This window comes from Microcebus murinus, chromosome 16 (assembly GCF_040939455.1).
Source record: "Microcebus murinus isolate Inina chromosome 16, M.murinus_Inina_mat1.0, whole genome shotgun sequence".
Classification (NCBI taxonomy): domain Eukaryota; kingdom Metazoa; phylum Chordata; class Mammalia; order Primates; family Cheirogaleidae; genus Microcebus; species Microcebus murinus.
Window position 1 is genome coordinate 50,414,251 of NC_134119.1, and position 17,141 is coordinate 50,431,391.

The following is a 17,141-nucleotide window of genomic DNA, read 5'->3' on the forward strand; positions in this document are numbered from 1 at the left end:
TGCCCAGCTAATTTTTTTTCTATTTTTTAGTAGACACGGGATCTTGCTATTGCTCAGACTGGTCTCAAACTCCTGACCTCAAGCGATTGTCCCCCCTTGGCTTCCCAGAATGCTAGTATTATAGGCATGAGTGAACCACCAGCTGGGCCCATGAGTTTTAATTAGCTACTTTGCATTCTCTGTTGTGTTCTGCCTTTATGTGATCATCACTGGTGATGCTGGGTGTGTCTTGGGCCTGTTGTGCTGCTGCTGGGCACAGAAGTGTGTGCTGTCCCCTCAGTCGGCGAGTAATAGGCCTGTGCTTAATGTCTGTCTGAACGCCAACATGACCCACACTTCTGTTTTCTAGGATGTGTACTCTGGCACACCCACCAAAATCAGACACGTGGACTGCCAAGTGGAGGATGAGTTTGACTTGGAAGCTTGTTTAGCTGAACCCTTGAGAGACTTCTCAGCCATGAGCTAACTGTGCCACCTGGTGGTGGCCAGAGGAACAAATGCCCCCACACCTGGTAGAAGGCCAGCTAAGGCCAAGCATGTGTTGTGCCCTTGTACCTGGATGGTTTCTTTGTTAATAGCTCATTATCTCATGATGAATTGTTATTCCTGCCTTATTTTCGTAAGAAACATTAGTTTTATGTACCAGTGAGTGTATTTTGCATGTTTTAAATTGTTAATGGCGCTAAATCCAAGGAAGATTGGACTCAAAGCAATTTTGCAAGAAACTTAATTGCTTATTCTTAACCATCCTCCAAGTTAAACTTACAAGTATCCTTTAACATGTTTTCCACAAGTATTTTAGGCATAAACTTGCCACTTGTCAGATGGATTGTTTTGGATTTAACCATGAATTCATGGGACCAATCTAGAGTCAGCCTTCTTTACACGTGTCTGACAAAGTATTCTCAGTGTCAGACACCTAAACATCTTCATGGAAACGTGGTTTTTGGCCTTTTTCCAATATGTCAAAGTGGGTCTTTTTCCTCATACAGAGCTCTGAAATGTTAAATTAATGGGTTTTATGCAAGTTTTACTGTCTTAATTTGATACTTGTAAATAGTGCTAGGTAGGCTCTTTATCTACAATGCTCTAAGAGTTAAGGCAGCAGAAGGATTTAGAAAGAACTTTTTTTGCAATCAGTTAATTCGCTATGTAAAATTTCTGTAAATGATATTGTGTACAGATTTTGTGTTCAAATATTCAATCGTAAATTTCTTGTTAAGACTTAAGTTTCTATTGCTTTTGTATGCAATGATATTGCAAAAATAAACCTTTAACTGATTTAGGATTTTGCCAGGTGGGCTAGATCCTGTGAGAACTAATGTGCTTGGGGGGATGAGAGTGTACATCTGTCTAAGGTCTGAAGGGCTCATGTGGCATGAGGTGAGAGCAACACACGGTGTGGAGAGAGAATTGTGACCAGTGCTCAGGAGTTGTGGCTCTGTGCCAGCTCATCAAGCCTTACTGGCCACTGGGTGAGGGTTCCTTCACCCAGTGAAGGAGCAGGGTGTTTGGGGGCGGTGCCCTGCCCCCAAACAGGGAGTCAGTGATCTAGGTTCCATACTTATTCCTCAGCAACTGGGATGACGGGCTGAGTCCTAAGGGGTGCCTAGCCATAGCCTGCCTTCCATAGCTGAATCTGGGACCCTATCGGCAGATTTGGTTGCCAGCCCATAGCCATAGCCACGTCCCAAAGACACTCCTTCAGAATTGATACTGGGCTCGCTTAAAGCGAGGAATGGGCTCAGGCAACTTTGTTCCAGGAGTTTGAAAAGGCAGAAGCCTTTCCTTGTTTAGTTAACACTGTACCTGTGTCAGGTACAGTGTGGGAGACACTGGGACACAGCAGGAGACAGACCGCCTGAAGTCTGCACTCACACTCTGGTGGGGAGATAAGATAGTAAGTGTGGTGTCAGGTAGAACAGGCTAGGGACAGGCACTTGGCAGTATTTTCAGGGTGGTTGGGGGATGCAAAATGAGGTAGTGTTTTAGCCGAGGTGTGCTATCACCCCAGGGAGGGCAGCAAGTACAAAGGCCCTGGGATAGGAGTGTAGCATGTTGACTGCCAACAACGTCCTAAGATGTGGGAGGACTTTTGAGGCGTGTCTGTGAGGAAATTGCTAGAGGAAGCCTTGGCTTTGTGGCTGTGAGGACCAGCAGGAAGGTATGGATAATGTGGGATATTAGAGCAAAGTGTAGTGACACTGTTGCCTCCACCATGATGGCAGAACATAGAAAATGTCTCATGAGCTGGATGGTGTGGCCAAGGTTTCTAGGCAGGTAGCTTTTGGCGTCCTGCTTACGTTAAAAGCTAAAACAGCATAAGGAGAAGCTAACAGCAAGGGGAAGACGCTAACTGTGAAGGAGCAGCGCTCTCAAATGTCCACAGCCTTGCCAGATGGCGAAGGGGGCATCCAGAGGACAACCAGGAAGGCCGGATCTATGCTGAAGTGGAGGGTGTGTCTTTGCAACCCTCTAAGACCTTTCTAGCAGCAGGGCTGCTTGTCCCTCGGCAGGAGCGTGAGACAGACAAGGTGTTTTGTTTTTTTTTTTTTTTTTTGAGACAGAGTCTCACTTTGTTGCCCAGGCTAGAGTGAGTGCCGTGGCGTCAGCCTGGCTCACAGCAACCTCAATCTCCGGGGCTCAGCGATCCTTCTGCCTCAGCCTCCCGAGTAGCTGGGACTACAGGCATGCGCCACCATGCCTGGCTAATTTTTTTTTTGTATATATATTTTTAGTTGGTCAATTAATTTCTTTCTATTTTTGGTAGAGACAGGGTCTTGCTCAGGCTGGTTTCGAACTCCTGACCTTGAGCAATCCGCCCGCCTCGGCCTCCCAAAGTGCTAGGATTACAGGCGTGAGCCACAGCACCCGGCCCAGACAAGGTGTTTTGAAGAGACTTGTGTGTGTGGCTTTTGTCTAATGAATTGAACCCCAGTAGGAATCAGAGGAGTCTTGAAAAGCTTTTGAAAGAATTACGCTGGCAGAATCATCTCCAGTTTGGGCTGCAAAGGACTGGGCAATACGAAATGAAAGAGGTCTTGGACCAGCAGGAAGCAGGCTGAGACACACCTGCCACCTTTCCTGGAAGAGGAAGGATAATTCCAGGGTGGGACCTTGAGCCCAGAAGCTTGGAGAATCTCTGGAGCAAGGCCAAGCCCTCATGGGGACCTGCCTACATGACGTTTGCCTGGCGGACCATGGAGTGGCTCTTGCAGGCATCCTAGGTCTGTGTCACCCCACTATTGTAAGTTGGGTGTGTAGCCTGGTCGGGCTTGAGGGCTAGTAGGTTGTCTCTTTAGCTCTGAGGTCTTCATCTGTAGAGAGGCTCAACCCCAGGAGCTGACCTTAAGGAACCATGTCTGAGGAGCCCTGTCCACATGGGAGTGGATTCAGATGACATTCTTGACTTAGGGTTGACCCTGTGATGGGGGTGGGACTTGGAGGCCTTGTCAGGGAGCATATCTTGCATTTTGGAGGATTATAAATAATCTATATGGCCAGAGGTGGGCTATGGTGGTCAGAGCAGGGCCGTGATGGGTGAGGTCAGGGCTGGGGGTGGGTGCAAGTGGGATGTTGACCCCGCCTTGGGTGAGTGAGACAGGTAGTGGGGTTTCCAGTGGGGGTTTGAGGCCTGTCTTGGGCTTCAGAAGAATTGCCCTGGCTGCTAGGTTTTGCTTCACATTTAAATTCTTGGAAAGCTTTTAAGCAGCAAGGAAATTAATCTTCAGACTTCAGTGCTTGCCTCTTAATGCTGTTAATGTAATCTAGTATTTTCTCTGAGTGTTACAAATAACCAATAGGATAGGATTGAGTTGTCTTTATTCTTGATTCTTGTACATTGAACCTGGAAGTGTCAGAACTAAATTAAGTTTGTCCAGCATGATTAATTCTTCACAATCCTAGGCTGATTGCTATCTTGTCCCAGTGGGTGAGTCATTTTTCTGTCTTTCCACATAAGCTGGGGTCAGCTTATCAGAGTTGTCATCCCACATCCCCAGATTTACTGTTCTCCCTGTATTGTGCAGCCATTCATGTTTCTTGCTGGCCTGTCAGGATCTTGTCCTTTAGGTTCTTTTTCAGCAATTCTGCCACCAAGTTGCTGACTCCTCCGTCCCTTTGGTAGGAAAATGTTGATAGAACCTCCCAGGTGAATCGAATAGCCTCTGCCTGAACCACAGAGCCAGCTCCTCTTGGCTTTCTGGGCCTGTGTGGTGGCTGCTGATTAAGTGACAGATTACGGGATCTGTTATTTCACGTGGGCAAATCTGGAAGGTCTGCTAAGTAAAATGGTACAGTACTTGGCAAACTGAAGTACTTTGCATAGTAGTGTGTTACTGTCTACTTTGAACCCCATGTGGCTTGAGGGGTAGGGGAGGAAGTGTACCTATTTGATCATCAGTCTGCATATAATTAAAAAAAACATTTTTTTTTTTTTTAACTAGGAGGTATTGAGCAGGGGGGTTCAATTTTTTCTTTTTTTGAGACAATCTTGCTCTGTTCTCCAGGCTAGAGTGCCGTGGCATCAGCCTAGTTCACAGCAACCTCAAACTCTTGGGCTCAAGTGATCTTCCTGCTTCAGCCTCCCAAGTAGCTGGGACTACAGGCATGCGCCACCATGCCTGGCTAATTTTTTCTATATATACATTAGTTGGCCAGTTTATTTATATTTTTAGTAGAGATGGGGGTGTCGCTCTTGCTCAGGCTGGTTTCGAGCTCCTGATGTCGAGCAATCCACCCGCCTTGGCCTCCCAGAGTGCTAGGATTACAGGCGTGAGCCACAGTGCCCAGCCTTGTACTACTTGTTGTTTGAAAGATAATAAACTACTTTGATTTGAAATTGGACATTTCATATTTAATGACCTAATACTGCTTTTGTTTGTAGAGGACATGGACTATATACATAACCCCAGGGAAACTACAAAAAATAAAACCCTCCTGAAACTAGTTCATCAGGGTCATAGGATACAAGATAAAAGTCAGTTGTAATTCTAATACGAGGCTGATGTGGTGGCCCAACCCTGTAATCCCAGCTATTCTGGAGGCTGAGGTGGGAGGATTGCCTGAAGCCAGAGCTTGGAGACCAGCCTGGACAATGTCATAAGACCTCCATCTCTAAAAAAATAGAAAAATTCTAATACTAATGATGAACATATAGACACTGAAATAATAATAAAAAAATTGTACCATTTATAATTGCTTAAAAACTGTAACACTTAGGTGCAAGTCTAACAAAGCACATATGAGATCTGTATGCTGAAAACTGTACAATGTTGATGAAAGATCTAAATAAATGGAGAACTATGCTATATTCATGGATTGGAAGACTCAAAGATGTCAATTCTTCCTAAACTGACAGGCAGCTATAATGCAATTTGTATCAAAATCCCAGCAATTTTTTGTAGACAGAGACAAGATTCTAAATTTCATATGGAAAGGGAAAGGAACTAGAATAGATGAAACAATTTTGAAAAAGAATAAGATGAGGAGGATGAGTCTCATTGGCTTATAGAACTGTCTTCAAGACTTGTGTTGGTGGAGGGACAAACACTTAAATCAACGGAGTAGAACAAAGAACTCAGAAATAGACCCACACAAGTCTGGCCAAGTTTTTTTTGTTTTTGCAAGGTGTAAAATTTTTGCAAAGGTACAAAAAAAATTCAGTGGAGAAGGATAGTATTTTCAATGAATGGTGCTGGAACATTTGGACATCCAAAAGCAAAAATATGGTCTTCAATCTAAGTCTCATTCCTTATAGAAAAATTAACTAAAAATGGATCACAGACTTAAATATAAAACTTGTAGAAAATCATTGGGATCTGGGGCTGGGCAGAATTCTTAGACTGGACACCAAAAACACTATTTGAAAAAGGAGGGGGGAGGGGGGAAAGGGCATTTATTGAAACCTTAAAATCTGTACCCCCATAATATGCCAAAATAAAAAAAAAATTAAAAGAAAAAAGAAAAGTTGATAAATTGGACTTGATCAAAATTAACAACTTGCTCTTTGAAAGATCCTGCTAAGAGAATGAAAAGACAAGCTTCAGGCTGGGAGAAAATATTTGCAAACCACACATCCACAAAGGACTGGTATCTTTATGAGACTATGTAGAGAACTTTCAAAACTCCACAGTAAACAAACCATTCAATTAGCAAATGGGCGAAATGGGGACAGATATTTCATGGAAGAGGATGGATGTGCAGATGGCAGATAGGTGCATGGGGTGGTGCTTGGCATTGTTAGTCACCAGGGATGTAGCTGAGCAGCACCTGACAGTGGCTGTGTGGTGAACAGCAGTGGTACCACGTGCTGGTGAGGACTGGGAGCCATCCTTGTATGCCACTGGCGTGGGTGTACAACAGTACTGGCACTCTGGAGAGCAGTTTGACAGCTTAAAAAACTAAACATGTAACTACCACATGCCCCAGGGCATCTGTACCAGAGAAATGAAGATTTAAGTTCACACAAAAACCTGTGCATGAAAGCTCATAACAGTTCTGTCGGTAATAGCCCAAACTGGAAACAATCCAAATGTCTCTGGGTGGGTGAACGGTTACACACAAGGTGGATGTGCACACTGTGGAGCTGTTGGCACAAATCCTGCTGAAGAGTCAATCTCAAAGTGTTACGTAGTACTCTGGGGTTCGTTTTATATGATAATCTTGAAAGGACAAAATTATAGAAATGGAGAACAGAGTAGTGGTTGCGAAGGATTTTATTTATATGTGCATGTGTGTTCCCTCCAGGTCTGTCTGCTGAAAAGGTCCAGATACGGTGACCAGCCTGGTCACATGAGCATTCCTTGCCACATACTGTGGTCTTGAAATACCATTTCTCAATAAACGGGCTTCTTGTAGAAATTGCAGGGAGTGGGGTCATGCCAATAGACCCACCAGAGTCATGCGCAGAGGACTCAGGAGCAACCTGAAGAGACCCCCCCTCCCCGCCACAGATGGGACAGTTTGATCTTCAAAAGGGATAAGAAATGCAGGTCATTAAATATGTTGAGGAATCAGTCACTTTTGGGGGATGATAGGAGCCAGTTCTCTCTCGAAAGCTAGTGAGCATCTCTCTAGCCCATCCTAAATGAGCTGTGCCAGGCAGTCATCAGACAGGAGCATCCACAAAAGGATCCAACTAATAAATGCAGAAGAATGAATTGAATTAGAATAGCACTGGCCAGGTATGGTGGCTCACGCCTATAATCCTAGCACTCTGGGAGGCCAAGGCGGGCGGATCGCTCGATGTCAGGAGTTCGAAACCAGCCTGAGCAAGAGTGAGACCCCCGTCTCTACTAAAAATAGAAATTAATTGACTGATTAAAATATATATATATACAAAAAATTAGCCAGGCATGGTGGCGCATGCATGTAGTCTCAGCTACTCGGGAGGCTGAGGCAGTAGGATTACTTGAGCCCAGTAGATTGAGGTTGCTGTAAGCTAGGCTGATACCACTCACCCTAGCCTGGGCAACAAAGTGAGACTCTCAAAAAAAAAAAAAAAAAAAAAGAATTAGAATAGCACAGTTTGTAGCTTGAACTGAGACACCTGGGCATTGCATGCCACTGGCAACTGCTTTTGCCCCACACCAGCTATAGTGTTGCCAAGGTTATCAAAGCCAAGTCTGACCCAACTGGCAGGAAATCCAGAGGAACTAGGACCATGTTGAGCTGCACCCGAGGATGCCAGCAGCCACATGCAGACCATGGACAGCTCCCCAGGTCCTATGGTCCAGGTTCTGCAAGAGGTTAGAAAAGGAGACAGTAGGGGGCTTATGTAGATAAGAGTTGCCAGAGGCACTCCAAATAAAGAACTAGGCAAGACTGAAGCCACTAAAATGTCTAAGCATTCACTTCAAGGCCATAAAACTATTTTTAAAGGCAAGAAAGTGATGATTTTACAAGTCAGGCTGATGGTGATTTACGAGGGAGGACGGGGTTTGCCTGGGCAGGGGACTCACCTCCTGGGGTGGCTGGCGCCATTCTATTCCTTCTTAATAGCTTTATTGAGATGTAAGTCACCTGTAAAAGTGTACGATTCAATGGCTTTTTGGCATATTCATGGAGTTGTGCAAACTGTCACCACAGTCAGTTTTAAAACATTTTCCTTACTACAGGAAGAAAACCCCAGCCCTGAGCTGTCACTACCAGCCCTCCCATTCTCAAGCCCCAGGAACCATTTCTACCTTCTGTCTCTAGATTGTGTATACAACTCCAGACATGAGGGTGCACATATATTATTTCTGCACACCTATAGGCACCTGGGTGCACATGTATCATGCTTTTTACTCTTTAGCCTCTAATGCTTCAGCATGTATTTCCTGGGAACGGGACACTCGTTTAAAAATGTATGGAAGTAGGCTGGGCGCGGTGGCTCACGCTTGTAATCCTAGCACTCTGGGAGGCCGAGGCGGGCTGCTCAAGGTCAGGAGTTTGAAACCAGCCTGAGCAAGACCCCGTCTCTACCAAAAATAGAAAGAAATTAATTGACCAACTAAAAATATATATAGAAAAAATTAGCCGGGCATGGTGGCGCATGCCTGTAGTCCCAGCTACTCGGGAGGCTGAGGCAGTAGGATAGCTTGATCCCAGGAGTTTGAGGTTGCTGTGAGCTAGGCTGACGCTATGGCACTCACTCTAGCCTGGGCAACAAAGTGAGACTCTGTCTCAAAAAAAAAAAAAAAAAAAATGTGTGGAAGTAAAACTCAGGGGAAATCAAGTAGGTGGGAGGGGGAGGAGTGGATGGGTAAATTCACACCTCACGGGTACAATGCACACTAACTGGGTGAAGGGCACACTTACAACTTTGTACAAAAGCAAATTATGTAACCAAAATATGTGTGCCCTGGTAAAATTCTGAAATAAAAAGTAAAAAAACAACAAAAATACCCTGCTGTAGTCATCAAGATGGGAATGTTCATACAGCATAGACATTTTTGAAAAGCACCCAGTGGTGTCCTGCGTAGAGAACCTGTTCCTGCTTCAGGCTCATGGGTTTGCTTTGGTACTTGCTGAGCACCTGTTGTGTGCACTGACTGCTTTGGCTGCTTTTGTTTTTTTTGACTTTTGAAGAGTATAAGTGAGTTGTGTTGAAGACTTGGCTCACTTTGGGTGGTCCCATATTTCCTCATGGGACCAGATCCAGAATCAGGATTTTCCATGAGAATGCCCCACTAGTGGTATTAGGAGGCAAACGGCACCCGATCACTCTGCTGTTGGGGATGCTAACCTGGGCGCCTGGATGAGGTGCTATCTGCCAGTGTTCCCTATCGTGAACTTGCTACATTTCTCTTTGTAATTGCTAAGTGTCTTTGGGGAAATACTTTGAGGTTATGTAAATACCCTGTTCATCTATTACTGTAGTATCTGTATTAGTTTTGCCGATACTTTCATTCATTAGTTTTAGCATCTGTATTAGTCATTAATCAGGGTTCTCCAGAAAGAGAACCAATAAGGTTCATTCTCTCTTGCATGGGTGATTGATTTAAAGAAGTTGGCTTACACAGTCGTGGAGGTTGGCAAACCCAAAATCTGTGGGGCAGGCTGAAAACCCAGGAAAGAGCTGATATTGCAGATTGAGTCCAAAGGACGCCTGCTGGTAGCATTCCCTCTTCCTCTTCAGTCTTTTTTTTTTTTTGGAAGTTCTTCAACTGATTGGATGAGATCCACCCACATTATGCTTTAATAAGTATCTACTGATTTAAATGTTTATCTTATCTAAAAAATATCTTCACAGCAACATCCAGATGTGTTTGACCAAACATCTAGGTACCTTGGCCTAGCCAAGATGACACATAAAATTAGCCATTGCAACATCCATGATGATTCTGATTTGAATCAGTTATTGCTATTAATATTATACCATTGCCACCTCCATCCCATATACATTTATTTGCTAGCTTTCTATTGTAAGGAGGAGCTTTCCCTTCTCGCCTATTTGTTTACTGATTATGGGTACGGACTCATAGATTTTTATTCAGTGGACTGTATCTGTTACTGTCCTTATTTGTTTTGGTGCTCATATTGTCCCAGATTTGGCCAGTTGGAGCTCCTTCAAGCTGACTTCTGTGTCCTTTTGCACACCATCTATTTGTTCCTTCCTTACTTCCTTTTTTTTTTTTTTTTTTTGAGACAGAGTCTCACTTTGTTGTCCAGGCTAGAGTGAGTGCCGTGGCGTCAGCCTAGCTCACAGCAACCTCAAACTCCTGGGCTCGAGTGATCCTTCTGCCTCAGCCTCCCGAGTAGCTGGGACTACAGGCATGCGCCACTATGCCCGGCTAATTTTTTTTTTATATATATATCAGTTGGCCAATTAATTTCTTTCTGTTTATAGTAGAGACGGGGTCTCGCTCTTGCTCAGGCTGGTTTTGAACTCCTGACCTTGAGCAATCCGCCCGCCTCGGCCTCCCAAGAGCTAGGATTACAGGCGTGAGCCACAGCACCCGGCCCTTCCTTTTTTTCACTGTGTTAATATATATATATATATATATATATATAAAATAGAAAATTTGTCATCTTACCATTTTTAAGTGTACAGCTCAGTGGCATTTAAGCATATTCACATTGTTGTGTAACTATCACCACCATCCATCACTAGAACTTTTTTTATCTTTCACAACTAAAACTCTGTACCCATTAAACACTAACTCCTCACTGTTGCCTCCTCCTAGCCCCTGGTAACTTCTATTCTGCTCTGTCTCTGAATTTGACTATTCTGGGTACCTCATATAAGTGGAATCATATAGCATTTGTCCTTATGTATCTGGCCTACTTCACTTAGCATAATGTCTTCAAGATTCCCCTGTGTTGAGAGGTACTCTCTTGATTTTTGTCACAGCAAAATGCCTCAGGCTCATCCTATACCTACCATCCCATACCTGAAGTCAGCCATTTTCTCTGAGGAGCCCTGCATGCTGGGTATGCTCATTGCTACTGGGCTATCATTGCTTCTAGGTCCTTTCAGTGGACAGTGGCAGAAAATTGTGTGTGTGTGTGATGTGTGTCTGCATAAAGTATCCCACAGTTTAAATTGATACCTACAATTCCAGTCCGTCACAAAAGGACACATACTACATGATTCCACTTCCATTAAGTTCATAGAGGTGTCAGATTCAAATCAAGAGAAAGTAGAATGGTGGGTGCCAGGGGCTGGGGGAGGAGGATGAGGAGTTAGTGTTCAATGTAGACAGAGCTTTAGTTTGGGAAGATGAGAAAGTTCTGTAGATAGATGGTGGTGATGGTTACACAACATTGTGAATGTACTTAATGACACTGAACTGTATACTTAAAATGGTTAATATGGTAAATTTTTTTTTTTTGAGACAAGGTTTTGCTCTGTTGCTCAGGCTAGAGCACAATGGCACAGTCAGTCATAGCTCGCTGCAAACTTGAACCCCTGGGCTCAAGCAATCCTCCTACTTCAGCCTCCCAAGTACCTGGGACTACAGGCACATGTCGCCACGCTGGCTCATTTTTTTTTCTTTTTTCTTTTTTTTTCTTCTTTATTTTCACTCACGAGGTAGAACAGCATCATTTTTTTTAAATTACTTTTTGTAGAGACGAGAGTCTCACAATTGCCCAGGCTGATTTTAAACTCCAGGCCTCAGAAATTCTCCTGCCTCGAGTTCCCAAAGTGCTAGGATTACAGGCGTGAGTGCACCTCGCCTGGCCTAAATGGTAAATAAATTCTATGTTATGTATATTTTACACCACAATAAAAAATTTTTAAAAATGAAAAGATATTTCATAGACTGGAAAAAAATATTTGCAATACAAATAATCTGACAGAAGACTGATATCCAGAATATATGAAGAACTCTTACAATTTAATAATGAAATGACAAATAATCTGGTCAAAGCAATGAGCAAAAGATTTGAATAGGCACTTCACCAAAGAAGGTGTGTGAATGGCACACAAGCACAAGGAAGAATGCCCAATGTCTGTAGCCATTAGAGAAAGTCAAATTAAAACCACAATAACATACCACTACATATCCACTAGAATGACTAAATTATAAACCCGGAAAATACCAAGTGTTAGAGAGGATGTGGAGGGATGGAAACTGTCATACTTTGCTGGTGGAAATGCAAAATTGTACAACCACTTTGGAAAAACAGTTTAGCAGTTTCTGATAAAGTTAAACATACACTTAGCATATGATCCAGCAATCCTATCCCTAGGGTTTTACCCAAGAGAAATGAAAACTTACATTCACATAAAGACTTACACACAGTGTTCATAGAAATTTTATTGTAACAACCCCAAACTGGAAGCAATCCAAATGTCCCAACAGGCAAATGGATAAGCAAACTGCTGCATCCATACAGTGGAGTACCAAGCACTCAGCAACGAAAAGGAAGGGTGGACGGATACATGCCGTAGGATACATGCCGTAGGATACATGCCGTAGGATACATGCAGCAACATGAACGCAACTTTGTGCTCAAGTGAAACAATCTAGACGTTAAGACTACATACTGGAGGATTCTATTTATATAAAACTCTAGAAAAGACAAAACTGTGGAAAGCAAATGAGTGGTTGTGAGGGTAGAGGAGGGTCTCTGGGAAGGATTTTGGGGGTAATATACATGTTCTGATGTGGTAGTTACACAATTGTGTTTGTCAGAACTCGTCGACCCAGGTGTGGGGCCGTGCACAGGGAGGCTTACCAGAGGGATTCATCCCCCCGCGCCCCGTAGGGAGTCGCCTCTGGTGTTTTCCAGGTTACCTTCTTGCACTAATTTTTGTAATAATAAGCAGGGAGATGGCTGTTTTCTTATTTCCCCACCTTTCTTACACAGAAGGTGGCATCTTATAGATGCTCTTTTGTGCTTTGCATGGTCACCTCTCCAGGGTGGCCTGCGTGTCTTTCCACCACTTCAGAGCCTTCCTCCTTTCTCCTGTGCCCCTGTGAGGGTGTAGCTCTTTCGTGTGGGTGTATCATGGTTTATTTCACTTATTTCCAGGTAGGTACATTGAGGTCGTTTCCAATATTTTGCCTTATAAATGATACTGCATAGGGGACCCTTAGGCAGATGTGTTGTTGGACATGCGCCTTTAGGTCAATTCCCAGAGATGTGTGCTGAAGGTCAGTGCACATGTGGCTGTGTCAGACGGTGCCCGCGTCCCTCCTGGATTACTGTTAGCACTCCTGCAACAGTGTCTCAGGCCGCTTCCCCATGGCTTTCCCTCTTTGCCAGGGACCCTGCAGCTGTGGGTGCACCCCTGAGGATTCTTGGCCCCTGCAGTGGAGGGTACTCCCTTAGAGCCAGGTGGACGTGCACGGCCTAGCTGGATGGACCTCCCTTCTACTCTCCAATGGCCTGTTTGGGTGTGGCTCCTGTCAACAGCATGTGGCAGAGCAGTTGATTTTTTACCCATGAGAGCACTTACTTTTGTCTTGAGAACTGAAACCCTCCATGTGGTGTGGTCACTGACACCGGATTCACCATCTTACTGCACTTTCATTTAAAAATGCTTTTTGTGCTTTTTCCTGATTTTGCTGTATTGACTGATTTTTTTTTTTTTATTTATCGTGGTGAAATACACAGAAAATCTGTTGTCTTTTCTGGCCGGGCGCGGTGGCTCACGCCTGTAATCCTAGCACTCTGGGAGGCCGAGGTGGGTGGATTGCTCGAGGTCAGGAGTTCGAAACCAGCCTGAGCAAGAGCAAGACCCTGTCTCTACTATAAATAGAAATAAATTAATTGGCCAACTAATATATATATAGAAAAAAATTAGCCAGGCATGGTGGCACATGCCTGTAGTCCCAGCTACTCGGGAGGCTGAGGCAGGAGGATCGCTTGAGCCCAGGAGTTTGAGGTTGCTGTGAGCTAGGCTAATGCCATGGCACTCACTTTAGCCTGGGCAAAAAAAAAAAAAAAAAAATTACTGTCTTTTTTTTTCTGGGACAGAGTCTCAGTCTATTTCCCAGGCTAGAGTGCTGTGGCGTCAGCCTAGCTCACAGCAACCTCAAACTCCTGGGCTCAAGCGATTCTCCTGCCTCAGCCTCCCAAGTGGCTGGGACTATAGGCATGCGCCACCATGCCCGGCTAATTTTTTCTATATATTTTTAGTTGTCTGACTAATTTGTATTTTTAATAGAGACAGGGTCTCTCTCTTGCTCAGGCTGGTGTGGAACTCCTGACCTCGAGCGATCCTCCTGCCTCTCGGCCTCCCAGAGTGCTAGGATTACAGGCGTGAGCCACTGTGCCTGGCCAAACTTTACTATCTTAACCATTTTTTAGTGTACAGCTCAGTGATATTAAATTCATCCAATGTTATACAATCATCACCACCACCATTTCCAGGACTTTTCATTGTCTCAAACTGAAGCTCTGTCCCCTAAACAACAACTGCCGCCCCCCACCATTCTATTTTCTGTCTCTGAGTTTGACTCCTCTGGAAACCTCCTGTGAGTGGAATCACACAGGACTTGTGACTGGCTTATTTCAGTTAGCCTCATGTCCTCTGGTCCAACCATATTGTGCTATGTGTACATTGACTGATTTTTGTTCTGTCTTCTCTTCCTCCTGCCCCCATCCTCCCATCCTGTTGGCCCCACTGGCTGTCCTGACTTTATTCCTTCAGTGTTTTAAGTTGTGAAATTTGCAAGAAGTATGGAACAGTAGAACAGTATGGCAAACAACATAATGAAAGTCTATATACCCATCACAGTTTTGTCAGATCTTTGCCAGGAAGGCTTCCGGATACTTTCTGTTAGATTGTTTTTAGTGAGGTGAAATTCACATAAAATAAAATTAACCATTTAAAGTGTACAACTTGGTGGCATTAATACATTCACAGTGTTGTAACACCACTTCTATCTAGTTTCAGAACATTTTCTTCACCTCAAAAGGAAACCCTGTACCCAGTAAACAGTCATTCCCATTCCCCTCCCCCAGCCCTGGCAACCACTAATCCACTTTCTGCCTATTCTGGACAGTTCACATAAATGGAATCATATAGTATGTGACCTTCTATGTTGGGCTTCTTAACATAATGTTTTTGAGGTTCATTCATGTTCTTCATTCCTTTATATGGCTTAGTAATATACCATTATATGGATATATCATTTTATTTATGCATTCGTCAGTTGATAGACACTTGGACTGTTTTTACCTTTTGGCTATTGTGAATAATGCTGTTGAGAATGCTTGTGACTTGGTTGTGGTGGCTCACCCTTGGAATCCTAGCACTTTGGGAGAATGAGGTGGGAGGATCGTCTGAGCTCAGGAGTTTGAAACCAGCCTGAGCAACATAGTGAGATCCATCCCACCTTTACAAAAAATAGAAAAATTAGCCAGGCATGGTGGTGTATGCCTGTAGTCCCAGCTACTTGGGAGGCTGAGGCGGAAGGATCACTTGAGCCCAGGATTTGGAGGTTGCAGTGAGCTATGATGATACCACTGTACTCTAGCCTGGGTGACAGAGAGAGACCCTGTCTCAAAAAAAAAAATTTTTTTTTTTGTTACAGGTTTTTGTGTGGATGTATATTTTCAGTTTTTTTGGATACATACCTAGGAGTCGAATTGCTGAGTCTTATGGTATTTCCTTAACTATTTAGAAAACTGCCAGATTGTTTTCCAAAGTAGCTGCGAGAATTCCCTAACACAGTCATCCCTCCTTATCCACAGAGCATTGGCTCTGGGACCCACCGTGGACACCAAAATCTGGAGATGCTCAAGTCCCTGCTATAAAATGGTGTAATACTTGCATATCATCTACGCACATCTTCCCCTTGCTTTCAATCATCTCTAGATTACTTATAACACCTAATACAATGTACGTGCTATGTACATAGTTACCTATATTTTTAATTTGTAATATTTTTTAAGGTTGTGTTATTTTTAAATTTTTTGCAATATTTTTGATGCAAGGTTGGTTGAATCCTTGGATGTGGAGCCCACAGACACAGATGGTGGACTATCATGCACGAGGGTTTCAGTTTCTCCAAATTGTCACCAACACTTGTTATTTTTTGTTTTCTTTATTATAGCTATCCTAGTGGGTGAGAAGTAGTATCTCATAGTGGATTTGATTTGCATTTCCCTGATGGCTAATGATATCTTTTCATATGTTTATGGCCATTTGCCTATTTTTTTGGGGAAAATGTCTATTTAGACCTTTTGCCCACTTTTTTTTTTTTTTTTAATTTAGAAACAAGATCTTCTCTGTGTTAACGAGTGCAGTGGGCACTCATAGCTCACTGCAGTCTTGAACTTTGGGCCTCAAGTGATTCTCCCACCTCAGCCTCCCAAGTAGCTGGGACTACAGATGTGTGCCATCAGGCCTAGCTACTTGTTTTAAAATTTTTGTAGAGATGGAGTCAGTCTTGCTGTGTTGATCAGGTTGTTGAACTCCTGGCCTCAAGTGATCTTCCCACCTCCACCTCCCGAAGTACGTAAGCCACCTTGCCTTCTTTTGCCCATTTCAAAAAATTAAAGTAAAATATACATTAAAAAATCACCATTTTTCTCAGCTTGGTTACCTGAGCTGTAAAAGGAAAAAAAAAAGAAGAAAATTCACCATTTTAGCCATTTGGAATGTACAATTCAGTGGCATTTAGTACTTTCACAATTTGTGCCACTATTATCACTAATTCCAGAACATCAGTATCACCCCAAAAAGAAACTCTATGCCTCTTAGCAGGTACTTTTCACTTCCCCCTTCCTCTCAGCCCCCGGTAACATCTGTTCTACCCTCTGTCTCTATGAATTTACCTAACCTAGATATTTCATATAAATAGAATCATACAATATTTGTGCTTTTGTGTCTGGTTTACTTCACTGAGCATAATGTTTTCAAGGTGTCATCAATGTTATAGGATGTGTCAAATTTTTCTTCCCTTTTTAAGAGTGAATAATATTCCATTGTATGGCTAGACCACATTTTATTTATCTGTTCATCTGTTTATGGACATTTGGGTTGTTTCCATCTTTTGGCTACTGTGAATAATGCTCCTATGGACATTCACATACAAACTTTGGTTTGACTACCTGTTTCCAGTTCTTTTGGATCTATGCCCAGAAGTGGAACTGCTGGGTCATATGGTAACTCCATGTTTAACTTTTTGAGGAACCACCAGACTGTTTTCACCTGTGTTTAAAGTAAGAGTTAAAAGCCATTCTGACATTGTGGG

At 43.4% G+C, this 17,141-nt stretch overlaps 1 protein-coding gene across 6 annotated transcripts in view; it reads left to right on the top strand.

The window, feature by feature from the left end:
- The window catches only part of LOC105881641 (stem-loop histone mRNA binding protein), a 230,380-nt gene that overhangs the window by 162,763 nt on the left and 50,476 nt on the right, over window positions 1-17,141 (top strand). Inside the window, exon 8 of one of the 6 annotated variants that reach the window (XM_012783359.3) lies at window positions 350-7,513. The exons of the other annotated variants lie outside the window; for them this stretch is intronic. Coding sequence (XP_012638813.1) covers window positions 350-466 — 117 coding nt within the window. The 3' untranslated portion in view covers window positions 467-7,513. Of the gene's footprint in view, window positions 1-349; window positions 7,514-17,141 lie in introns of those variants that run through there. 6 annotated transcript variants of the gene reach the window in all.